This window comes from Ammospiza nelsoni, chromosome 16 (assembly GCF_027579445.1).
Source record: "Ammospiza nelsoni isolate bAmmNel1 chromosome 16, bAmmNel1.pri, whole genome shotgun sequence".
NCBI classification, from domain to species: Eukaryota; Metazoa; Chordata; class Aves; order Passeriformes; family Passerellidae; genus Ammospiza; species Ammospiza nelsoni.
This window is the reverse complement of record NC_080648.1, coordinates 16,228,419-16,253,624: the sequence shown is the minus strand read 5'-3', so window position 1 is coordinate 16,253,624 and position 25,206 is coordinate 16,228,419. Positions and strand designations below refer to the sequence as shown.

General features: G+C 43.6%; 2 protein-coding genes across 3 annotated transcripts in view; one reads left to right on the top strand and one right to left on the bottom strand.

Annotated features, from left to right (window-relative positions):
- Nucleotides 1–16,189, top strand: part of SFXN1 (sideroflexin 1) — a 22,057-nt gene extending 5,868 nt beyond the window's left edge. The window contains exons 3-12 of one of the 2 annotated variants that reach the window (XM_059483579.1): nt 2,869–3,043; nt 3,640–3,810; nt 4,788–4,886; nt 6,169–6,244; nt 6,801–6,886; nt 8,112–8,239; nt 8,761–8,810; nt 13,820–13,869; nt 14,512–14,559; nt 15,811–16,189. In XM_059483579.1, coding sequence (XP_059339562.1) covers nt 2,880–3,043; nt 3,640–3,810; nt 4,788–4,886; nt 6,169–6,244; nt 6,801–6,886; nt 8,112–8,239; nt 8,761–8,810; nt 13,820–13,869; nt 14,512–14,559; nt 15,811–15,907 — 969 coding nt within the window. In that variant the 5' untranslated portion in view covers nt 2,869–2,879 and the 3' untranslated portion in view covers nt 15,908–16,189. Of the gene's footprint in view, nt 1–2,868; nt 3,044–3,639; nt 3,811–4,787; nt 4,887–6,168; nt 6,245–6,800; nt 6,887–8,111; nt 8,240–8,760; nt 8,811–10,428; nt 10,517–13,819; nt 13,870–14,511; nt 14,560–15,810 lie in introns of those variants that run through there. The other variant, XM_059483580.1, reaches the window with a different exon arrangement.
- On the bottom strand, nt 14,639–25,159 carry KIF20A (kinesin family member 20A). Its single transcript, XM_059483578.1, has 19 exons — nt 25,125–25,159; nt 24,571–24,742; nt 24,022–24,111; nt 23,790–23,909; nt 23,212–23,350; nt 22,929–23,116; nt 22,696–22,840; nt 21,776–21,976; nt 21,433–21,544; nt 21,257–21,328; nt 20,575–20,718; nt 20,332–20,497; nt 19,937–20,101; nt 19,250–19,389; nt 19,051–19,153; nt 18,184–18,391; nt 17,705–17,796; nt 17,323–17,460; nt 14,639–16,528 (listed from the first exon to the last, which is right to left on the bottom strand). Exons 2-19 carry the CDS (start codon nt 24,724–24,726, stop codon nt 16,256–16,258), a joined length of 2,652 nt encoding a protein of 883 aa, XP_059339561.1. The 5' UTR covers nt 24,727–24,742; nt 25,125–25,159; the 3' UTR covers nt 14,639–16,255.
- Between the last annotated feature and the right edge of the window lie 47 nt (nt 25,160–25,206).

Here is a 25,206-nt window from a genome sequence, read left to right as displayed (position 1 = left end):
CTGTCTGGTTTGAGTTCTTTAGACCAGCATTGTTCCTACTTATCTGCTAAAAGGGCAGGTCAGCCACATCACTGAGGGAAGAAAATGGGTTTGTGTACCTAAATAGCTGTCACCTAAAGTTTAAACCCCTTTTTACAGGAGATTCAACCCTTTTGCAGGGTAGGCAGCTGTCCCACTCCCCATCCTCTGCAGGATTGAATGTCCTTTATTAAGATTAGTAATAGTGAACTCCATGTTCTCTGTTCCCATCTTTTTAAACAGACATTTCAAGCATGATTTTTTGTTGCAGCACATGAATTAATGGATATTTTCCATTTTCCTGCTAGATTGCTTTTTGCTGTTACAGCAGCACTAAGCCTGCTTTGTAGATTTACAAGGAGAAAGAGAGACCAAACCCTTGCTGACCTGTCTCTGGTAGCTGAGTCTGGCTAGGATGGGTAACAGCAGGAGGAGAGGCATGGAAACATCTGGAAGATCTGTCCCAGGGCTCAGGCACTGCCTGGGGCAGAGTTGTGCCTCTGGTGCAGGGGCAATTCCTGGCTCGGTCCCTGCCCATTCCTCTGGTCAGAGCCTGTCCCAGGGACACCCAGGGACACCCAGGGACACCCAGGGACTCTCCAGGCTGAGCAGCCCCAGCTCCCTCAGCCTTTCCTGGGCACAGAAATGCTCCAGGCCCTTCCTCAGCTCCGCAGCCTCTGCTGGACCTGCTCCAGGAGCTCCCTGTCCTGAGGATCCAGAGCTGGACACAGCAGCCCAGAGGTGCCTCAGAGGCTTGAGCAGAGAGGCAGCATCACTCCCTGACCTGCTGAAAATGCTCTTCCCAATGCACCCCAGGGTCCTGTTGGCATTTTGGGTCACCAGGACACTGCTGGTCGTGGAGAGCTCATTGTCCAGCAGGACTCCAGAGCTGCCTCCAGCAGGTCACCCCAGCTGGGGTGGTTTATCACACAGCTGCAGGGGTTTATTTCCCTCCAGTACAATCTCTCTGCTGCATTAGTTTCCTGCCAAGATAGTAAATTCCATCAGCACACCTGGGTCAAGGATCATCAGAGCAGACACAGAGTAGATAAAGTGGGAGGGGATAAAGTCAGGATGTGTTTGATCTCCTGTTCTGTACATTCACCTTTTCTGATTGTTTCAGACTGCAACAATCCTGAATTGAACCATCTGCAGTGAAGGCACATCGTTAATGTTTAGGTTTCTTATTACTGAGGGACTTGGCTTTGTGAACAGAGGTATCAGAAGTAAATAAAGGGAATTCCCAGAGAAGCCAGTAGTGTATATTCTAATCAGAATGAAAAGAATTATCCAGAATGAAAAGAAAGAAAAAAGCTTCTGTGGATGCACTGTTTTATTCAGCATTCATTGGACAGCTTTAACCAGATTATCATAAGCCATTCTAAAGCAGCTTTAATCTTTCTTAATGAAAAGGATAATTTAATTAGAAAATATTTACACTTGAACTTTCCTGCAAATAAAGGAAGCAGTCACAGAACAAGTTACCAGCCCTAGTGTCCTGATTTTTATCTTTATTTTGGTGGAAAAGAGGGTGTGAATAAATGAGTGCACTTGCCTTCATAGGGCTTTGCAAAACCAGCAGTTCCCATTTTAGACCAGAAGATGGACTATTAATTCACAACACAGCACTGCTCACAGGAGGGTGTTGTTTAATGGCAAAGTTCTAAGAAAAGGAAAAGAAACTAAGGGGCATGTCCTGTTGAGATTCTGTGCATGAAAAATCTGTTCTCCAAATCTGTCCTGAGTCTTTTTTCTGTGTTCATCCTGCAGCGTGCCTGGTTAAGAGAGGTACACATGAAAATAACTCTGCTAATAAACTGTGCTGTACAATAATGAACTTAACAGTGAGGGAAATGTCACTGAGAAAAGGGGAAAAGATCAGTTTCCCCTGCCAGATCTATTAGTGTTCTGATATCATAGGATCACAGAAGGATTTGGGTTGGGAGGGACCTTAAAGTTCATCTAAAATTGAATCTTTATTTATAAATATATAAAAATTTGCTTATGTAGATCCAAATCTTTCTGCCATTTGAAACAAGCATTATTTGGAGGAGGATTTTTTTTCCACTGGTGGTTGAATATGTTGCAGAAATTTCTTTTAAGAAAGTTAAAATCCATACACTTGTGCTGTGGAGGGGCTGTCCTTTTTTCATTAGATGCTGAAGTAAACTTAGTCATCCTGAAGTAATTTTTGCTTTTTTGAGCTTTATGCCCCATAAATGCACAACTCTTCAGTGTCCTTCCTTCTTTAACCATCTTTGAAGTATCATTAGATCTGGTCATGTGTTCTTAATGTAGCAATTGTTGAATTATATAATCTCTGTTTTGTTAAAACATGGGTTTAGAGAAACAACATTTATTAAAATAAATTGGCTTCCTAATTTTTGGTTTGTTTTGCTACTCCAGAGAAGTTAACTGAATTTTATTAAATATTTCATCTGTCACTGCACTTTATAGGACTTCAGGCATTTCTTGAAACAGTTGACTTCTCATTCCCTTCAATACATCATTTTCAACAAACAATAATTCTTCACTGGAATAAAGCACTTTCTGATTAATATACTGTTGTTTGGTATGTCTATTTATTAATAAATTTCTGTGCTTCCTTTACATCTGCCTCATCCTCAGGTATTTGTACAAATGTAATAAATAATGTTTAAACATTTTGGGGCACTGGACACAGAAGCATTTCTGCAGGTTTATACCTTTAAACCCCTGTTCTGCAAATTCTTTGGTGTTTGTTCTCTGGGTTTTTTACTCTAAATGTGGCCAGTTTTCATCTCGCAGGTTCTAAATACATTAGGAAATGAGTGGTGTTTTGAATTGCAAATGTTGATGTTTTCTTGGCAGAGCTTTTGAAGATGGCACCATCTATCCCATTAAATATTAATATCAAGGAGCCTCGATGGGATCAAAGCACTTTTGCTGGACGAGCCAATCACTTCTTCACTGTCACAGACCCCAGGAATATTTTGTTATCCAATGCCACACTGGAAAAGGCAAGAAAAATTGTGCATGATTACAGGTATGACATTGACTACTTCTACTACTGGTCCCAAATAGTCCAAGTCAATGCTAGGTACATGGTGAAATATTTAAAAGGAAATACTTAAAACACTGTATTCATTGTAACTGCTTATTCCCACTTCAGAGATTGAAACCCTTTTATTTTTAATCAAATTTGCTAATGGATGGGGAAGTTATGTCCCTCTTAAGGGTTCTGAAATACAGAAGAGTCTAATTCTGAAGGTAGTTAATATGACAACAAAGCTTAAAACTTCCTCTTATGTGTAGCATTTGGAGCAGTTGATTTCTTAAATACTCTCAAAGTGAATTTTCATCCTTTCACACTAATGACCTCAGAGATTTTGGCTCCACATTTTAGCTCTAAAACCTAAGTGCAGCTTTGAGTAAATAGACTCAGCCAGCACCAACACTGCTGGTTGTTTAAATTCTTTTTATTTCACCAATAAAAGCTGACAAATCTCTACAAGCTATCTGAGAGTCTCCATTCACTGAGGGTGAACATCCCCAAATCCTCTGATGCCTCTCACGGGCATTTGCAGCATTTTATAACACTTGTTCTTTTTGCTGTTGTCTTGTCTCTTAACCTGTCCCAAGACAAGGTATTGTGGCACCTGGCTTGACAGAAGATGAGCTGTGGAGAGCAAAATACATTTATGATTCAGCCTTTCACCCTGACACTGGGGAGAAGATGTTCGTGATCGGCCGAATGTCTGCCCAGGTGCCCATGAACATGACTATCACAGGCTGCATGATGACCTTCTACAGGTGAGAGAGGGCAGTAAAACACATAAAACATTTGCCTGAGAGAATTAGAGAAGTGAAAATCAATGTTATTTCAAAAGATTTATTGTGAATATTTTTAAATGTGAAATTTTGCTTCCTTTTCCTCTTCTCTCTCCTCATTCCCTGACCTTGATTAACAGTTCTTTCTAGAAGTAGTTTTGAGATAAGTCCTTAGCCCTTCTCCTACACCATCCCACTTTCCCTCAAACTGGGATATGTTCCAAAATCCCATCTGTGTGGAAGACAAAGAGAAGGAGATCCCTGGGAATTTCCAGCCTTACTGGCATGCAGGATGTTCTGTCTGCCCCGTGAGTACTCGGAATGCTTCAATCCATTTGGTATGGTTGATTTTAATTACTGTTGTACACATGGCCATTGGTTGTGGAGTTTCTGCAGCTCCCCTGCATTTCCTCAGTGGTTCTGGAATCTCCAGGACAGTGAAGCCCTCTGAAGCAGAGCCAGTGCTCTCCTAGCAGCCTCAATTTTTGACACAGGATGCAGGAACTGGTGGGAGGTCAGAGGAAACAGCAGCAGCCTTTTGAATGCTGAGATTGTACAAACTCCTGACACACCCCCCAGTTTTGGATGGTGTTTATAAAATGTGTGTATGCTTTAAATTGCTGTCAAGAGTATGAACCCCAGGACAGGTGCCCATTCCCAAGCACTGCCTCCTGCAGACTGTTTGTTCTGTTATTATCTATAACACTAAGAGAAGCTCTCTACCTTTTCTTGGCATTGTTATTCAGGTTCAAAACTAGGTGATTTTTAATTCCTCTTCTAAAATAACTCTGACTATCAAGTATCAGTATCTCACTGACTGTATTGTTGCATTCAAACATGCAAGAACTTCTGCATGGTTACTGCTTGCAGTGGCTTTTCTTGATTTGTCATTATTTTCTTGTGCTGTTAATTCAACTGTGAGTTTAATAACAATAATAACAATTGTTTTTCTTTTTAAGAACGACACCAGCAGTGCTTTTCTGGCAGTGGATCAACCAGTCCTTCAATGCTATAGTGAACTACACCAACAGGAGTGGGGATGCCCCCATCACTGTCGGGTAAGGCACTAAACTTCATTATTCTGATGAGTAGAAATGGCTCTCTGGTGTACATGAAAATGGTTGGGCATTAAAGTTTGAGATGAGACAGGGATAAGTTTTTCAATCTGTAGTAATTATTAATTTGATATGCACAGATGAGAAGTCTGAGAAGGGCTGAGCCAAAAAAATGGCTTTTTTCTGCCATTAAAGACAAGCCTGAGCACTTGGATCAAGAGCACTTAGCAGGATTTAACAGAAGTCAGTGTTTCAAAACATTTGCAAGTTTTCCTCATCGGTTTGGTGTCCTACCAGGATATTTCTAAGCTGATATTTTGTGGGGGCCTTTAGTTGTGTCACTGTGCAACCTTCTCAGTGCTAGCTCACACCACACTGAGGGTTCATTTACAAAAAGAGATTCCTTCAGCTGGGCTATGCTTGTTTCTACTTGATGTCTGGGAAAGAGATTAAATAAATGCAGAAAGCAAGACATCTCAAACTCAAAAGAGGGGAAATTTAGGTTAGATAAACAGAAAAAGTCTTCCCTGTGAGGGTGGTGAGGCCTTGGCACAGTTATCCAGGGAAGCTGTGGCTGCCCCATCCCTGGCAGTGCCCAAGGCCAGGCTGGATGGAGCTGGGAGCAGCCTGGGACAGTGGAAGGTGTTCCTGCCCATGGCAGGGGTGGAATGGAATGAACTTCATGGTTCCTCCCAAACCATTCTATGATTCTATGAATAGAAAACTGGAATTGCAGTACTTGACTTTCTGGTTTTGGGGCTGACTTGTTTAAAGATGTCTGGGAGCAAACTGTGAATTCCAGCATCTAGAGACACCTCCTAGCTGGGAAGTATGTAAAGTGTGGTTTGGGGCAGGTTGGGTTGGATTTGAGTGTTTGCAGCACAGCTGGTCTGGGTGTATGGGGTTTGGTATGGTTGATTTTAATTACTATTATAGACATGGCCTTGGAAATCCAAACTGATTTTACTAGGTTAAGCAATTAGGAAATTAAATAAAGAACTAACCCTTCAAGGTGTTCATTCAGGTACCTGAGAAAATGCTGAACAGGCAGCAATGCACAACCAGCAGAACCTGATTCAGTATTACAATGTGGCTTGAATATGATTTTTACTGCTAGTGAAATCAAAGTGTTTAATTCATTGTCCCATTTAGATCTTCATCCCCACCTTATTGCAGTAGCACAGGAAATCCTATTTAACTTCTGGGGGGGCATAACTGTGTGTGTAAAATGTAATTGTTTTTCAATGTAGCTGTGCATGTACAAACATTTTCATTTCTGTTTTAGCCAGCTGGGAACTGCCTATGTTTCTGCCACCACAGGTGCTGTCGCTACAGCTTTAGGACTTAATTCCCTAGCTAAGGTATTGCTGGTATTTTTTTTCTATTCTTACTAAACTGTGATGTCCTGTGAAGAGCTCACAGCTCATTCTCCTCTGCTGTATCTGTGTCATGCACAGCTCCCACTGTGGAGTTGTTATGGCTGCTCCTTTCTTTAGATCCCAACTTTATTTTTTCCCTGTGAAGATGGGTTTATGCATATCTATCAAACAGCCCATGTTAGGTTCATGCAGACTCTGTCTGATAAGGTGCCTTTTTTCCAGTTTCTTTTTCACCTTTCAAGGCATCTAATAGCACTTGGGAAATTAATTGGAGTTTTAATTACACTTCCCTGTGATGCTACTAAACTCAGAATGGTTTTGTTACTCTCCTGCCACTGCTCGCTCCTGAGAGAAGCATTTTTGACTTATTTCTTGTTTGAAGCTTGTTCTACCTCTGCCCCACCAGTGTGTTTTCACTGGATTTTAATGTAAAGGAAATAAATCTGGTCTGTCACTACCAGCTGAAGCATTTCAATAAAGATAATAATTATGTACATTTTTATTTTCCTTTTTTCTCCCCTCTCTCTGTGTTTTCCAGCGCGTCTCGCCTCTTGTAGGGAGGTTTGTTCCTTTTGCTGCTGTTGCTGCTGCCAACTGCATCAATATTCCACTAATGAGACAAAGGTAGGAAAAAGAACAAAGATCACTCATGCTGGAAAAAAAGATGTTTTTCAGTTGGTAGATCAGCAAGTTACTAAATAAAGCACATTTTGTATCTTTAGCTTGTTTCAGAACCTTGCAGAAACCTCATGCATGAGGTTTTGACTGGTTGTTTGTAACAGCTATAAAATAGAATATAATAATTCTCTTCAGATAAATACCAAAGAGTTCTTCAGTCTTGGATCTCAGAAACCAGTTACTGGTTCCTTCAAAACTTTGATCACATGGATCTTTGAATAGCAGCAACACTTGGGAAAAACAGTCATTTCAAAAATGGTGCTTGAAATCCCACCTGCAGAGCTTAGTCATAGAAGTCAGGCTCTGCAGTTCTGTTTAATCATTGAGGTGACAAAAATGTGCAGCTTGTCAGAAACAAACTTTTTTTCTGTGTTGTGATTTGACTAGGAATAGAATAGTAGTAGGGAAAAGCAAATTTAAAGCATCCTATTATAAACACAAGGTTCTGGGCAGAAAAGGGAATATTTAGACTTTACAATGGAAGTTGATCTGTGGTAGTATTTTATCTTTTGTAAAATCTGAAGAGAAGAATAAAGGCAGTCCTGAGGATATTTGCTGTTTTCTGCCAGTGTGAGTTTAACACCTAACCCTGCACTTGAGCAAAAGATCTAATAGAGAATAGTTCAGTTACAGAAACATAGTTTGGTTTGTGCCTCCTTTTATACTTTCAAGTATATTCTTCATGGTTGAAATGACAGCTCAGACTAGAATGCCAGGGGGGAATTTTCACAGAGCCTTCTGTTTCAACTCAGTGAAAATAATCTTCCTGTGTTCCATGAGCTGTCAGATAGGACAGGCTCCACTTCCAGAGCAGTCCAGAAAATTCTACTTTTCTGAATTAATGTGTAAAGGGTCTTCTCCCTTCTGTGGAACACAGAAAATCATCTCCTTTTTTTTCCCCTTGGAATGCTGTGACCAGACTCAAGCAGCAGATTGCTGTTACAAATATTCAGTTGGTAACTTCTCAACATATTTTTCCTTGATCTTTCTCTGCCTTTTGGATTTTTTTCTTGTGCCAAGGAATGTTACAAACAGACTCGCTTAGAAAATAAAATAAACCACCCAATTCTTACAGTTGACAATTTTAAGGAACAAAGATAAGGTGACAAAAAATGGTGAAAAAATAAGTTCGCATCCATCACTGCTTAATTTTTTACCCCTTATTCAACAGGGAAATCAAGTTTGGAATTCCTGTCACGGATGAGAATGGAAAAAGAGTGGGTGAGTCATCCAAAGCAGCTCAGCAGGCAATTGCCCAGGTGGTGATATCCAGGATTCTGATGGCTGCTCCTGGCATGGGTAAGGATAAATCCTGTGCACTCTGATCATCAGTCCCTGCTGTGAGAGGGAGATTCTGTTCTATCCAAGAGATTTTCCTCAGGGTTCAAATTCCCTTACAGCTCCCCAGGCAGTGTTTGCCTTTCTGTTTAGAACTTCCCCAGGGAAATGTGGGAACATCCTCAGTGTGTTTCACTGAGCTGCAGCAGGGAAGCTCCTGGGATGCTTCTGCAGAAAATATGCAGAGAGCAAAGGAATGGGAGCAAATTCCACTTGCTTGGAGATGGTTTAGGTGCTCTGCCAGTGCCAAATGACTGAGCTCAGGTTTAGTTACTTGTGAAATTGCAGGTTTTACTTATTAATTTTATTTTATTATTCACCTTTGTAAATACCAATCTAGCTGGCAATGTGAGATGAAAATTCAGTGAATGAATGACAAAAAGCTGTGGAAATTGTATTCTGGCATTAGTTCAGCTAAACAGAAAATGAAAACAAAGTGCCATTCTCTCCAAGGTTAATGCCCTTTTTTATCTTATTTGCAGCAATTCCTCCATTCATAATGAATACCCTGGAAAAGAAAGCCTTTTTAAAGGTTAGTCTTAGATAATCAATCTCTATGTATTTCATACTCTAAGTTAATATTTTAATGAATTTTAAATACTTCCTGAATCTTCATATTTGCCTCCCAAACACTGTGGGAGGACATCCCTGTAGAACTTGCTTAACAGCTGTCTCTTTCCTTCTGCCTTAGAGATAACTTGGTTCTTTTGTCACAGTGCAAGGTAACACTGAGAAAATAGGAACATCCTTGTTACTGTCATAGTTGTTCTTAGAATGCACATTTCCTCCTGTGAAATAAACCTTCCTTGTACTGAGTCTTGCAGTACAATTTATTGGGAAAAAAAAAAGAACATTTTAATAATGCTGGTTTTCTCAAGATACCAATAAGGAGGCTTTGCTTATCTGCTGTAGTAGCAATCTGAGTTTGCAAACAAAAATGATGGTAAAAATCTCTTTTGAAAATGATCCTTTAAAATTTACTGGGTGTAAAGTGTAGGGCAGGCATAGAATGGGCAATCTTTATCAAAGATTATTTATTTCCTATATTCTTTTTATGCTAATGTAGTGTGAAGTCAAACCCTTGGTGTTGATAAATCCATTACTTAAATCAACATTCTGCGTTGTGTGAGCATGAGAGGGAAAAGAACAATCATGGAATTAGTTACAGGGTTGTCTAACACAAGGGAAATTATATTCAGGTGAGGAACCCTTTAATTCTTTACCAGTAAAGGCAGTTTCATCCTCACTGCTGATATCACTGATTTAATTATTTGGTAGCTCCAGGCAAAGCCTCTGCTTGTGAGACCCACCCAAGAAGCCCAAGAAAATCTGTCTCCTTCCTGTTAGAAAAATTAGGAAAAAAAACCAGACCCTGCCTTGGAAAAGTTTGTGTGGGGACAAGGAGGACAAGCAGGGGAATGTTTTGTTTGGAATAGTTTTGTTGGTCTAAGATAAAGCTTTCTAAAGTGTTTAAATTTTATCTCTGACTGTTTCTGGCCTTTGTGTCTCTTGTGCAGAGTGAGATTACCCAGTTACACACCCCATTTGAAGGTGTTCCTGTATTTAAAAGGCAGGAACAGATTGCCTGGGGCAGTTGGGGCTGCCCCATCCCTGGAAGTGTCCAAGGCCAGGTTGGAAAGGGTTTGGAACAACCTGGGATAGTGAAGGGGGTGGAACTGGATGGTCTTGAAAGTCCCTTCCAACCCAAACCGTTCTGTGATTGTCTTCCAATCTTAAAACTTCTTTTTCCCTGAAGTGCTTTGCTTCCCTCCCGCTTTTTAACAGAAAACATTTTTGCTCACAGTGTAAAAACAGGAAACGTGGCATTTGAGTTTCAGGGTAAGAATCAGTGTGTGCTGCTTTTATCTCCTGGAAGAAGTGAGCCTGCAGGGCATCCAAACACATCACAACTTGTGATACTGTGATGTTCCTGAGAATGTATTGCCTGGAAAATTAACCCTTGTTTAAAAAAATTTAGGGAAAAATTATTTGGTATGTATTTGACATGTGAGAAATGTCACAAAGCTGTTGCCTCAGCTGGCAAATACATGACATTTGTGAAGAAGTTGCAGCAATCCTCAGAGTCTGGAGACAAATACCTGTTGGTTTTGTGTGGTGTAATCAACATAAGGGTGTTGTGAATTTTTCAGATCAGCCAAAATGAGCGATTTCTGCAGTGACTACTCAGTGGTCTCTGGTACCATCCTGTCCTGTCCCTCAGCCTCAGAGACTGAATCCAGGTGAAACACTGCTCTGCAGGTAGCCAGTGGTAACACCTGGTAGAGGTTAGCATTAAACCCATTAAGGAATGAGCTGCATTTTTAACAAGCAGCTTCTGCATGTCCTCATGGAGTTTGAGAAGCACCATCCCATGCCAGCACTCCACCACCATCCCCACACTGCTTTATTAACTCACTACCCTCGGCCTCTGCTTCTCCACCACTCTTGGAAATAATTCCTGACCGCTTGCCAAAGCCTCTTAAGCAACACACAAGGCCAAAAAATAGGCAAATGGTTGTGAAATGATAAAAGAAATTAGAAAGCTGGTCTGCAGTAAGACAGAGAGAAGGAAATGCTGCTGGGATGTTGGTGTCAGAGCAGCCTGTCATGCTCTGATATTTGGGATAAGATGTAGGTCATGCAGCCCAGCTCATCCCCCACGTTCCCACAGGGTTTTGCACCAAGGCATTGGTGTGAATTAACAACATTCCCAGAAGTTACTGCTAGAAGATGCCTCAAGAATGTTCTTGGAACACAAGCATATATTTACTGCTTCAAAAAGAAGTTGCCTTGAAGAAGTATTTTTATCTGTAGAAGGTTTTTTTTTGCCATTGGTTTCAGCAGCAGCTTTGGGGCCTGTTTATGTAATTATGCAGCATAGCAGTAATTGATTGGGCTGCAGAATGTTTATTTTCATTATCCCTGTGGCCATACTCCTGACCAGCTCTGTGCAGAACCAGGTTATTTTACCTGCTGCACAGGAGGATCCATAAAGAGCATCCTCTTTATAAAACCTTGATCCTCTTTATAAAACCTTGCACAGGTTTTATAGATTTTATTTACAGGTAACTTTTCTCCTAAAGAAATTGATTGGTTTTTTTCATATAAACGTATGAAAATTCCAATCAACACTAAAGTTTTAGTTTCTATTACTACTCTTACACACCTTTAGCTACAGTTTCTCTTCTATTCTGTAAATTGTATTAACATCCACGTTGATTCTAGAAATTTCCTCATGCATCCTTGAAACAAGCTCCTTGGGATCTTTCAATCTGCAGCTAAAATCTGTATTCAAAGCTGTTACAAAACCAGAACAGAGAGCCTTTTCCTTCAAGCATTGTTCTTGAATGTCTTATGCCCTGAAGTCCTCCACACATTCCTAATTTCACTGTCATTTCATTTATTTATTTTTTTGAAAACGGACATAGGAAAGCTGACAGATTTCTATATCCAACAAAGAAAGGAGGCAGTTAGAGAAAAGCTGATTCTCCTTATGGCTTTTGTTTGCTTAATTATCATTTCTCCGTTTTCTCTGCTTGCACTAACCACTAAAATGTCATAAAGACATCTGGAAATGAAATCCTAATTCATTGGGAACTGCCTTCTTCCTGAGTTAAATGATAGTTCTCTAACACACTGAATTCTTCTGCTCTTTCTCTTGTAGTTTCTCCATTTTCTTTCTTTGTGGGGGTGTGCAGCCTGCATTTGAATTTTATTGTTTTATGTTGTTCCCTGGGCAACTCCAGTTCTTAATTCTGACCTCCCAGTGTTACTTTTTCCTCCCCATCTTTCTGTATTAGTGCAGCCTGCTAACATTCTTGAAAAATAAAGGCTGGAATTCAGATCAAATTGGCAAAAAATGTTCCAGCACACAAACTCCATGTTCTTTATGGAGTCTGTATTAGACACTTCTCTCAGATCAGTGACTAACTCTGACAAAGGCATAAAACCATTTATTCCTCTCAGGGCACCTTCCAACAGCCTTTTCAGTTATAAAATTGTATTTGGGGCTTTTCTGTTAAATCCCTTGGGTGCCACACTCCCCTGCAATGCACAGCATCCCCCTCCCTCCCTTCTCAGAGACACTGCAGGGTTTGGCTCGTGTTCACCTCCTCTTGTCATGGACTCTCCCAGGGCATAAAATGAAAATTTGGGGTGAGTTTATCTCAGCTGAGGGTCAGATGGAGGTGTTTAGGGAATGCCAGAACAGCAAAGCTCTGCTGCCTTCACTCTTCACTCTTGCTGTTGTTTTCTGTCTCCACTTGTTATCTCTTGTTGCAGGTTATTGCTGAATTGCCCAGTTCTTCCTGCACTCATTTCTGCATTACAGATTGACTCCAGACTCCAGGAAAAAAAATTAAAGAAAAGAGAAGCAGTCTTCTACATTGTTTCTTCTCCCTCAGGCTCTGGAGAAGTTTTGCTCCACACAGGCTCATTTTCCCTGCCTCAGACACTGCTGTGACCTCCCTCAGCCCTGAGCTTTGTCCTCCTGAGCTTTCTACATTTCCTTTGCCCATTTCTACTCTCAAACAGTGCCCAGCTTTTGTTCACCATTTTTTCCCTCTAACTTCTATATCTTGAGAAATTCCTCTTGCAGAAACACCATCTTCACTGAAAATATCATCAACTGTCTCAAGTGATTTTTACATCATGAGCTATTTTGTTTTAAAATTCCCTTTGTGTCTTTATGGCAGCAGCTGAGTCTGTTCTGCTCTTAATGGAGCAAGAGGCAGCAGTGGCCACTGAACTGTTCTGGGTTTACTTCATTGGTAATGAATTTTAACTAAAATTCTACCAATGAGAGTGGATTCCTAAATAATTTTAAAAGCCTGCAAAAAAAAATTCTTGGCATATATTCAAGTTCTGCAAAAGTTACAGAATTAATGAGGCATGTGGGTTATGTGTTGCTTTTTCAGCTTGGTTTTCCCAGTCCTCAAACCCTTCTTTTCTTCAATAAAAAGTGAACTCTTGCAGAACTGGAGTGTTGCTACAGGGACGAGTTCCTGCACATCAGAGGAAATGCTATGACAGGAGAAAGGGCTAAGAGAGGCAGGTTTACATCTCCTTTATTTATGGCTGGTGGCTCCAGTTGCAGGTTAAAACCATTTGATGCCACCAAAGGGAAGGAGCTGTAACCAGACTGAGCTCTTCCTTGGAATGCCTGGGCAGAATTCCCTGTGCCCTGCAGAGGTGGGGCAGCACCACCTGGAAACTTCCAAATTTCAGCTCTGCTACTGTGGGCTTGTGAGACCCAAAGCAAAGGCCCAGGAGCAGGTCCTGAGTCAAACAAGCTTACTCACTGGAGTTTCTGACACTTCCTCGGGATCACTGTGTACATGGATCCCCCTGGGAATTTCCTTGCTGCTCTCCAAAGGGATTTGGCTCCCAAAGTGGAGCTCAGCATGAAGCCACACTGGTCAGGGCTTTGCCTTCACATCTCAGAGTCTTTTAGGTGCAATCTGTCTCTTAAAAGAATTCCAGGAAGGTGGGAAGCTGGAAGAAAAGAGTCCATACTCACTGTGTGTGGTTTTATTTCAACAGAAATTTCCTTGGATGAACGCTCCCGTTCAGGTTGGAATAGTTGGATTCTGGTAAGTGGTTTCCTTGGGTTGGGTGTGCTATCTTAAGAGATACTTGTAGGGGTTTTAAGAATGCAGCAATATTTGCCTTTTTTTTTTTTAAGGAAAAAAGGTTGAGAGTTACTGAGGGCACAGCATTTATTTCCATCTCTGTAACTGATAAAATATCATGTTAAAAACTAAAAAGCCGTTAGCAGGGAAGGAGCTGCCAAGAAAAGCAGAGGGAGGGGAGAAAGGGAGTGGCAAAAAAAGGAATGTGGCAGCTTGATTAGAAAAGATGCTTTGGCTGCTACCTCTAACAAGTCAGTGGAATCTCATCCTGGAGGGTGATAACTCTGGAAACATTTGGTTAATGGGGTTTAATTTGCTGTGTTCTGGCATTTTCTGTTGTCATGCACACAAAGGTAAAGCACTGTAAGGACATCAAATGGTAAATTTAGACAAATTTGGGAACATTATATTGAAACATTTAGTGCTGTTTGTAGGTAATGATTTCATAAGGTACAATGCAGTGAGAAATAAAAGTTACAAAGCACTTTGTGGAACTTTACCTCACTGTGTACAGAAAACAAGCTTTTTACTTAAGTCATGTATAAGATTTTTGAATTCTGTTTTAGCACCTAAATATTGTAAACCTGGTTTTGTCTCCTCTAGTCTCGTGTTTGCAACTCCCCTGTGTTGTGCATTGTTTCCTCAGAAGAGGTGGGTACTGCTGTGAATTATTACCTCAGTGTTATTCCAGATCTGGTCGTGGCTGCACACAGACACAAACACAAGGTCATTGCCTGCTCAAGCAGTTTTAATTCCCATATAACAAAGGTGATAAACAAGAGAATATACAGAAAAGTAATAACTATGTTATTCATCAGTAATACATAATAGTTGTTTACAAACCCCAGCAGCTCAAGATGAGTTCTGTACAATATATTCATGTCCAGTAAGGTTATGGATGCACTAAATACAGTCAGAGCCCATTTTATTTTCAGCTGAAAAATCTTCTATTTATAAAGAACAGCACTGGAATATCTGTGCTCATTTGTTATTTGGTTAATATTTTTCCAGACTTTTTCATCAATACAGAAGTAGCTCAGTACTGAAAGCAGTCTTAGAAACAATATTCATTATAGCTGAAATCCTTATGAAATCTGAATGAGTTACTCAAAAAACTTTGCTCAATTTGGTACATAGTATGGCCAGGGCCTTAAATTCAGCTGTCCCTCTCATTTTAATAGTGGTTGTCTAAACTCAACAAGCTCCCAGCTGTACCTTAAACAGCCCAAGCTGGAGCTGAGTCCATTAAAATGCTGAACTAAGGCAGCTTTTGACTTCCAGAAAACAATAGCCAATTCTCAGTGGTGTTTGAGTACAACAGAGCTGACACCATCTGTCTCCCTGCTTGGCCTAGGACAGGGAACTCTGGTAAACAAGTGTCACTAGGCTACCTGGAGATGACTTGACAAACCAACCCAGCACACGTGCTACAGTTCTTGATTTCAGCCAGGGCTCTCCAGTTCAGAGGAAGATTAGACCTTGAACTGTGTTCAGGAAATTGCAGCTGTTCAAATGACCTGGCAGCTTACTTCACTTTACTGTGAACCAGCTCTCATAAAAACAAACCTTTTATTCAACTGAATAAAATGACATAGTAAGTTAAATAGGAAAATATATTCTATTCAATAAAAATAATTTTAGGAAGGTAAGTTTTAATTGCCAGCAACAACCTGAGCAAGGAAGTGGATCCTTACCCTCATGGTAATAGCAACAGCCATTTCCTCACTCCATGGACTGTCCCACTGCCCTTGGAGCAGGGATTCGTGTGCCCTGGTCTGTCAGCCTGTTTCCTGGATAAGATATTTTAAAAGATCTGAAAACTCTTTTGACAGATACATTGTCCATCTTGTTTTCCCTCTGGTGCTTGTTTGGTGTAACCCCTTGTCTGTTTATTTTGCTCAGTTCCATGTCGGTGTCACGCTTGGAGCCAGATTTGCAAGCCAAGATCCGAGCCAGCTACCCTGGCCTAGAACGTGTATACTTCAATAAAGGATTATAATTCAAGGAAGGCAAAGTATCTTTCAAGGAGGAACTTATGAACTTATTTTTTGAATTGTGTGCCAACATAGACAAGAACACCTTTATCTTGTTCTTTTGTTAAACAGGTTGATCATCTGCGTTATTTTACAGTTGAAGACTTTCCTCAGTATAGTGTTTAAATCACATAAGGTCACTTTGTCCACTTTGGTATTGTTTGAAAGTTTAAACATACATATCCAGAGATGTTTACATAAGTCTCAAGCAGCTACAATAACAATAAAGAAGCGCACAATGAAAACCAGATGCTATTATATTGGATTTGCCACCTGTTCCAGTAACAGCGGGGTAGGGACCTCCTTTTGAAAAGTCATAGAGCAACTGAACGAAGTTGCCAGCCTCTGGTAGCCGCGGGACGGGTGGCTGAACGTGTCAGGATGTTGTGCAGGAAGGGCTTTTTGCCAGGGGGCTGATTGGGCTGCAGGTTCTCCCTGTTGGCACAGAAGCGTTTCTTGAGGGCGGAGGTGGGCGGCGCCTGCAGCCTCTGCACCGTGTGGTACTGCTCAGCAATGCAGGCGGCCTTCTTGCGCAGGTCCAGCTTCACCAGCATCATGTTGTTCTGCAGCTCTGCCAGGGTCTGGTCCTGAAGACAAGATACAAATATATTTTTAAAATATAAAAATATCGAAATAAAAGCCCATAGAAATAAAAGCCCATTCCAAGTTGGAGCAGACCTTAAAGATCCTCGTGTTCTCTGTTGTGGACAGGGACAGCTTTTACTAGACCAGCTTGCTCCAAGCCCTGTCCATCCTGGCCTTAAAATACTTCTAGGGACGAAGCAGCCACAACTTCTCTAGGAAATGTATTTTCAGTGCTTCAGCACCCTTAACAGTATTTTTTCCTAATATCTAATCTAAACCTCAATATGAAGATATTCCCCCTGGTCTTGTACAAAAAGTCCCTCCAGCTTTCTTCTGTGCTCCCATCAGGTACAATGAGAAGTTGTCTTAACTCCCTGGTTACTGTGAACTGAGGAGGATAAACAGCCTTTTGCCAAAATTCACTGTTTGCTAAATAAGACCATGCATAAAAGCTTCTACTGTCAACAGTGTAGCAGTTCAGTAGCACATAGGAACAGTAAGGGTGGGACAAAGCTGACTCCATCCTGCTGCAAATATGCTGCCATAGCAACTGTGATGGAGTGGATAAGGAAATGAGAACTCTGAATTCTCCTACTGAACAGGAACAATTTGAGTCTCCTGTGGAGAGGTAAATACACAACCAACTCAGCCATTGAAAAAAAAATCAGTCATAGAGCTCCCTTCAAATAAATAATTTGATTTGCAGCAGCAAGAACTTTGGTTGCTGTGATTATGGCAAAGCACACAGACTGGACCCCTCTCTCCCCTGCAGCCCACACTAAAGCAGACACATCACCTGTCTTGCCAGGATGTCATCACACATGCCCAGGGCTTCTCGCAGCTTCCCTGCCCCTGTGCTGTGGCAGCACGCTCGCTCTGCAGACTGGAGAGACTCCCCAATTTTGTGTAACTCTGCACGCAGCAATCTGACGTTCTAGAAGAGAGAGGTTTAATGCAACAGCTGGTTTTGGCACTGCTCTGCAAACAAAGCCACCCCAAGGTAATTCAGACATGCAGCACTGAGGGAGGATCAGATACTACAATCTTCAACTCCTCTAAGTTCAACAAACCCATTTCATTTGTTTAAAAACCTGGAAACAGCAGCCCCAAACTCTCTTTAAGCTGGCAACCACTTGGCCCTGCAAATGTTATTTTCTGTAACACAGAACTGGAGTTACCTTCTGTCCATCCTCCAGCTTCCTATCCACATCCATAGTAATGGGTTTGGCAGAGGGAGGTGGTTCCACTAATTTCTGGTACTTGTGCAACTCTAGGAACAGACAAAAAGTAGTGAGAAACAGGACATTGATCAGCTTTCAGTATTCCTGAAATTCAGGACTTCCCTTGAGACAAGCTGCCACAGGCAAGCTGGAACAAGCTTTTGAGTTTGTGCAGAAAGGCACACACATTCCAGGCTTCTCCCATTCACTTAGAGAAAGGGGCTTAAGAATTTGAATGGAAGGATTATCCTGTGCTAAAGTCCATTTTCCTGTGAAAATGAAATGAAACTGCCCATCCAGCACATTATTCCTGTCACCTACAAGTCAAATCATGTTTTGAGGGTGCCTAAATCCAATGTACCCTGAAGGAAGTCTCTCTAACCCTGCACAGAGAGCTCTCAGCAGGGTTCAGAACCTGTGCAGCATTGCTGCTGTACCTGCACTTGTGGAATTCAACTCCTTCTGACACTGCTCCAGCCTGGCTTTGGTGTCTGCCAGCTCCTGCTGCAGAGCAGACGAGGCGCCCGCTCGCTTGGATCGACGTACACTCTGCTCTGACTCCTTTTGCTTGGCATCCAGGCTCTCCAGCTTTTGTTTGGTCTCCTTCAGAGCAGCTTTGAGCTCCGAAATCTCCTCGTCACGCTCCTGAGAAAGGAAGTTTGTTCAGAGAGTCAACAAGATTTTTGTAGCACAACTTGTGTGAAACGTTCTGTGTCTTTATTCCTGGAGAATTTCTCAATCCTACACTTCACACATTGAACCCAGCCTTTAAGGTTACTTTTAAGTGAGTACAGCAAACCCACTTCCTGGGAGCCTAAACCACCTTTTTACAGGCTCTAAAGAAGAGGGATTGTTTTGGGAGTTGGTATCTTCAGAGTAGTCTGCAAGAAGTCCCAGAGGTCACTCAAATGCTGTAGGCATAAAAATATGGACAGGTCCATACCCATCATCACAACTGAGAGCAAGAAGAGAAATTAACACATCTTGTGTGAATCTGAAGAGCCCAAATCCAGCCACTAGTGTAAGGAGTAAGGGGGGAAGAGAATCGTGTTGAACAAATGGAGAAATCAAGATGGTTGTACATTAGCTTCCAGATTGACTGTTCAAAATTAAGAAGCCTCGTGGGCTACATAAAGTAGGAGACAAGAAACAAAAATTCTGGACCAAGGGATGAAATAATATCACCAAAAATACCTCAGAAAGCAAAATCTTTCTTTTCACTTTGCATAAAGATCTTCCTTGCACTCAAGTACCCCGAGTCCCTTCCCAACCCACTGCTGCTTTCCTGATTGTCCTGAACAAACCTGCATTTCCTCCTGGTAGTGGTCAGTCAGTAACTCCTTCAGGATGTTCATTTTACCCTCGTACAGTTCCTCCAGCTGCTCTCTCTGAGCATCCACGTGCTGGCTACAAAGAGAACAACCAATCCCACATCAGGATCTGGCAGTCCTGGGTGCTGCAGCTCATCCTGAGCAGAGGGAGGGAGAGCAGCACAGGCTGTACCTCCACCACTGCTCCTTCTGTTGCATGTGCTCCAGCATCTCGTTGCAGATCTCCTCGCGCAGGCGCATCTCGAGCTGCAGCTTCTTCTGCCGCTCCTGCACCAGCAGCTCCCGCGCAGCCTCGACGGCACGCAGCAGGTCCTGCAAGAGACACAGCTCTGCTGCCCACGCTGCACTACAGAGCTCAGACCTGCAGTAAACTAAGTGATGCCATGTCTGCAGGATGCAGGGATCTAGATTTAAGGAAAGAAAAGTCGCCAGGGTTTGCTACCTCAGCACATGACAGTTTGAGTCTCTGTAGAGATGACTTCATCTTGAGCATTCAGCTATCCCCACTGCCTGCTTTATCTAGAAAGTCTGATTATTTTTCCCCCATTTAGATTCCTGTTCTGCATATTTTCTAGATTTCCCTTGCAGAAAAAGAATTACAGGTCTGCACCTGCACTGTTACTGCCACTTTTCCACAGATGACAAAGTGCTTTCAAATTCAGCACGTGTATCAGATTTAGACCAACTGCAGAATGTTTTTGTCAAGGATTCCCAATTTCCTGGGTCCTTTTTCCTTCTGAGGTTGTGTCATCTCTCTTGGCTCTCTCTGAGCTCCAATCCCAGCTCCCCAGGCCAAAGCTAACACTCATGTTCTTGACCTTGCATCCACATAAAGGCTGTAAAACAAATCACAACCCACCTTCTTCTCATACATAGAGACATCTGCCTCATCCTCTGTGTCTTCTTCTGATTCCACATCTTCCTCTGGCTCTGCCTCTGGACCCTGGCTGATTCGCCTGCTGTGTTCTTTGATGATGGACTTTAAGGATGGAAGTCCCAGCTTTGTGGGAGGTGCCTGAACAAGCTGAAAGAGAAAAGACCTCTATTTTCTATCTGCAAAGCCTGGAAGTTGTGTGGTCTTTAAACACAGCCAGCCCCTCTCTGCAACCTGTTAGCCATTTCAGTTTAGCAGAATCTGAAAGCAATAACCACTGGAGATGCATAGGGACAAGGTACAAGCATGCCCCTCTCCTTGTGGTGGGAAGGGACCCAAGCTACCCTGACCATGCCATGATCCTGGTGTGTGTTACTCACCTGGCTGGCAATGGCTGAGAACTTGGCTACGTGCAGAGTCTCATCATAGGTGGAAGCACACTGGTTGATGTTGACAATCATGCAGGAGCGCCCGCGCCCGGTGAAGAAGCCCTGGAACACGCGGGTCAGTTTGCTGTCCCGGAACGGGACCACTGCCTGCTTTGTCCTGGGGGAGAGACACCAGTGAGCTGGGAAAGCAAAAACAAACCCCCACACCCTCCCTCTGGAGGAGTGGCTGCTCACCTGGCCTGCTGGTTCTGGCGGAGGGCGGCGATGCAGCGGCCCAGGGTGTGCAGGGAGGTGTTGATGTTGTTGGCTTCCTTCATTCGCTCCCCGCTCCTCTGGTCCTTGCAGCGCTCGGAGCCCGCCAGGTCACACAGGGACAGCCTGAGGGAAACACAGTGATACTCACATCTCTTACAGCCTTTGTCCTGCCATAGCAGGCTTACCATTCAGACATCCTGCAGTCACCTTCCCAGCTTCCCCATAAGGGCACAGACCACTCTTTTGGGGTGCCTGGGCTGTTGATAGATAGAAGAGCCTGCCTTAAGTGTAGGGGTCACACAAAGTAACAGCAAAATGAGCTTTGAAGTGTCAACTTCTGAGATCCTTTGCCATTCCTCAGAACAGCCACTTTCCAGATAAATACATCCCAGGAACAGGCACCAGAGCAGCACTCCAATCGGCCTGCTGCAAAGGGTAAGGATGCTCACATTTACCTTCACTCAAAAAGCCTGAGAACTACCTCAAGTTGTACCTTGCAGTACTTCTCAAACTCCTGTCAATTCCAAGACTTAACATTCATTCCTTCCAAGTATACTTTCAACACCACCATCATCAAGATACTTCCCATACCCCAGGCCCTCAATCACAGAGACAAGAAAGTTGAGATTACACCCAAATCCTAAAAAACCATGAAACTTACTCGCTGATTTTTGGAACAACTTCTCTGGCACCTCTTTGCAAGTGCAGAATGCGAATAGAGAACACACTGTGACTGTAAAGAAACATGCAAATATTTACAAAAAAAAAAAACAAAAACAAACTTTAAAAGCCTCTCAGAATTGTATTTCTGCCTAAACAATCACTCTCCCTTCAGACCTGCGACTGGAGTTCTGGTTCATGTGGGTGCTTGCAAAACTCTGGTTTTTCCGACCCAGTTTCAGGAGCTTCCAGGCCTCATCAGCATCCCGGACATTGATCCAGTTCAGATCTGGAAAGCAAGCATGCATTGGGCACAGCAGTTGGGAGACTGGCAGAAAACTTATCTCAGCCCCAACCTCACTATTGTATATCCTTGACATCAACCAATTTGACAATCCTGTAAATCCCAACATCAGAGCTCTCCGTGGGGCTCTCCAGCACATCACTGCCAAGCCACCCACCCACTCAGTCCTAAAACCTCCCTAGCAGGCCTCCACCCCTCTCCTGCAGGCAAACCCACCTTTCACATAGGGGTTGCCAGTCTGGTCCTCGCAGAGCCGCAGCGTTTGCCGCTTGCGGTTCTGCCCAGGCAGAGCTGGTTCTAACAGGTCATAGATTAACTCGTTGTAGATCTCAAAGAAAGAGACCCAGATGGAGAACTGCACATCTTCTGGGCTGGTGAGTGAAATGCGTTCCAGGTCAGCCCAGCAAGGGCCTAGTTCTGGGGAAAAAAGAAAAAAAAAGGAAGGAAAACAAATCATGATTGCAGCTTTTCATGGGTTCAACAGAATGGTTTAGGTCTACAGTAAGATACTTCCATCACCCAGCAAAACCACCCCAGCACAAATCCTTTCATTTCCTTCCTCTCATTTGCATCTATTCTAATGCCTGTCCCCAGTGAGACAGTCTAAAGTTTCCTTTATCAGTATCACCTTCTCTGTAAGGATTTTTACATACTCAATTTTGATTCCAGAATTACAAGATATTTCAAACATGAACTGTTTCCAGCATAACTGAAGTTTTAGTCCTTGTTATCTCCATCACTCCGTGCTTCTGGATACCTGAGTAGCTGGTAGTTCCTGGCTTTGACAGTCAGAGCACAAGTGCTCAGTGCAGCCTGCCACTCTGGCATCCTGCTTCCCAGTAACCCCCATCTCACAGCAATCAGCTGCTCAATAACCACATTCCTTGAATGAAGTGACAATGTCAAGCAGTATTTCATTTCATAAGGCTTGGTTATTATGGAGTGGTGAATTCCTCTGATATTGGCAAAATATATGCAGAGTTCTTCTGACATGGCATCTTTCAAAGGGAAAATCTGAGGCTACAGCACCTTTGCTCCCTTACCCAGAACACAGCATCCAAACAGCCATCACCCTTTTCTTCCCCCATCCTCCAGCAAAAAGCAGCAGGTAGCACCCAACAGGCTTCCAGAAATACCTTCTGTCTGGCTGAGGTCTGAACGGTTGGTGAGCTGGCTGGATGAAGACAGCCCAGCAACTCCACTGTCAAAGCTGCCACTGGTGGTGGCCTGGAGCTGAGATTCAGCACTGTGACTCCTCTTCATGGGCGTCAGCAGTTCCTCCTTGAAGGAAACAAGGAACAGGAGCATGCAGGTAGTGTGACACCACCCCTTTCCTCTTGCTGTTGAACGCCCAGAGGCCTGTGCTTACCTCCCAGAGTCCCCTCTGCAGCATCATCTGCTTCTTGGTCTCCTCCTGGCGCACCTGCCTGCTGTCCAGCCAGGTCACCTCGTTGGAGAGGGCAGGCTTCAGGTCCATGGCCTGGTACAGCCGGTCCCCCACACTGTGGAAGATGGTGGCCAAGGAGCGAGGCAGAATCCCCCCGTCCTGGGCAGTGCCTGCAGCAAGAGCAGCAGCAAAGCTGAGGATTCAGAGGCAGAAGACAGAAAATAATTCCTTCAACAGGCCCCACAACACTTGGTGCTGTCCTTACCCTGAATTGTGTGAGTCTTCCCTGAATTGGTGATGCCATAGGTGTAAACCAGACAGTTCTGCCCACTCAGCACATCCTTTACCACCTGCTTCATTGTCTCATCAAAGAACAGCTTCTGACCCACCTCTGGTCCAAAAATCTACAAGACACAGGAAAAATGGCTTCATGTAGATCTTGCCTATCCTTTGCTGGTGGTTGCTCAAGTGATATTACATGGTCCTTTGTTCCCTGCAGTAGCCATGAGCCACCTACCAGCAATTCCAGCTGAGCTCCCTAGAAAAACAAGCTGCTTCTTTATTTAATCCAATAACATCTCACATCACTGCAGCCCTCAGCCTGTTTAGAGCCTCATGAACAGGAGTTTGCCATTTGCTGCCAAAAATGAGTTATCAGAAACAGCTTAAAATTAAAAAACTAATAAAGTAGCAACTAAAACCTGAAGTAACCTGATTGCTTGAGACTGCAGAATTCAGGCAGTGGCCTGGGGTCAGTGGATGTGAATAAGGCTGCTTTTCAAGCTGCAGGGCTGGTTTAAGCTGAAATCACTTCCAGATGGGTTGTTTGTCCCAGGTACCTACCCTGGTGAAGGAGAATCTGTGCACTGCTTGTCCCACTCCTCGCTCTGTGCTCCGCATGGTGAAAGAATTCTTTGGAGCTTTCAGAATAAGGGATTCCAAGTTCTCAATACAGACACAGCCCTAAAGAACACATAAAATCCATCATTGCAGTGGCTTACAGGAGGATAGACAGCGAAGGACAACAGCATCTCCCAGCAGGCACACAGCCAGCTCAGACTCTTCAGTGTCTTACCTGGTCTTCTCCTTTGTCTACTTCTGTAGATTTCAGAGGTCGAACTCTGAGGTAAACCTTTAACTTTCCATTATTGTCTTCAGTTACAGCCTGTAAGAATCAGCACAAGTTAAACATGGCAGCCAGAAAGGCAGCACACACCCCCCATGGGAACACTTAACAGGAACAACAATATGGAGCACACATGTTGGCTATGCTGCTAGTGCTGAGGAATTTCCCTGGTCCCAAAATGACCAACAATGCCAGAAACGTTCTTAGGCATTTCCAAGCACACCAGCATTATTTTTTTTGTTTGTTTATCTAATGGATCAGACCAACAAGCCTAACACCAAGGGCCTAACACCAAGGGCCTAACACCAAAACCAAGCATCACCCCAAGAAGCACTCACTGCCCACTGCTCTCCCAGGAACTGCTCCCCCTAATTTCAGTATTTTGTTGCTGCCTCTTCTGAAGAGTCTCTGTTATTTTTGCATCACACCTCTTTTGTACAGAGAACAGCAGGCACGAGTGAAAACGCTGCCCTGTTTGTTACAGGGCTCCAAGCTGACCTGAGAGCCCTCGAGGTTCGGGGAGATGGCAGAGAACTCCGGCAGCAGGTCCTTGCGCAGGTCAGCCCCAAAGCCCGTAGCTGTGGACTCGAGCACAGGGGAGGCTGCAGCCTCATCGTCAGAAAACAGCCCTGGGGAGGCGAGTGCTTGTGCCATGGTGCCTCACACGCTCCTGGGGAAAAGGGGAAGGGACAGGGTGGTGTTACAGCAACCCCTGCACATCCATCGGTCCCCACGTGGAGCCCTCCCTACAGGCATTGCAACGTGCACACATATACACACAGCCCCTGAACACGGGGAAACCTCACAGAACCCCGGACACAGCCCGTGCACACACAAACACCAACCAGGACTCCAAATCCACCTCCCGGACATACGGACACCATACGGGTGACATGCACACAGACACCCCATTAACACAGGGTACCAAACAGACCTAACGCGCACACCAACCACCACACAGGACACCCCGAAGCCCAGACGCAGCTCGTCGCCGCTCCCCCACACACACAGCCCAGCACCACACGGGTCCGGCCGCACTCACAGGGACCCACCGACACCACCGGCCGCCCCTCTCGCCGCTCCGGCCCCGCTGCCGCTCACGCCGCCCCTCGCTCGGCGTTTCAAACCTCGCCG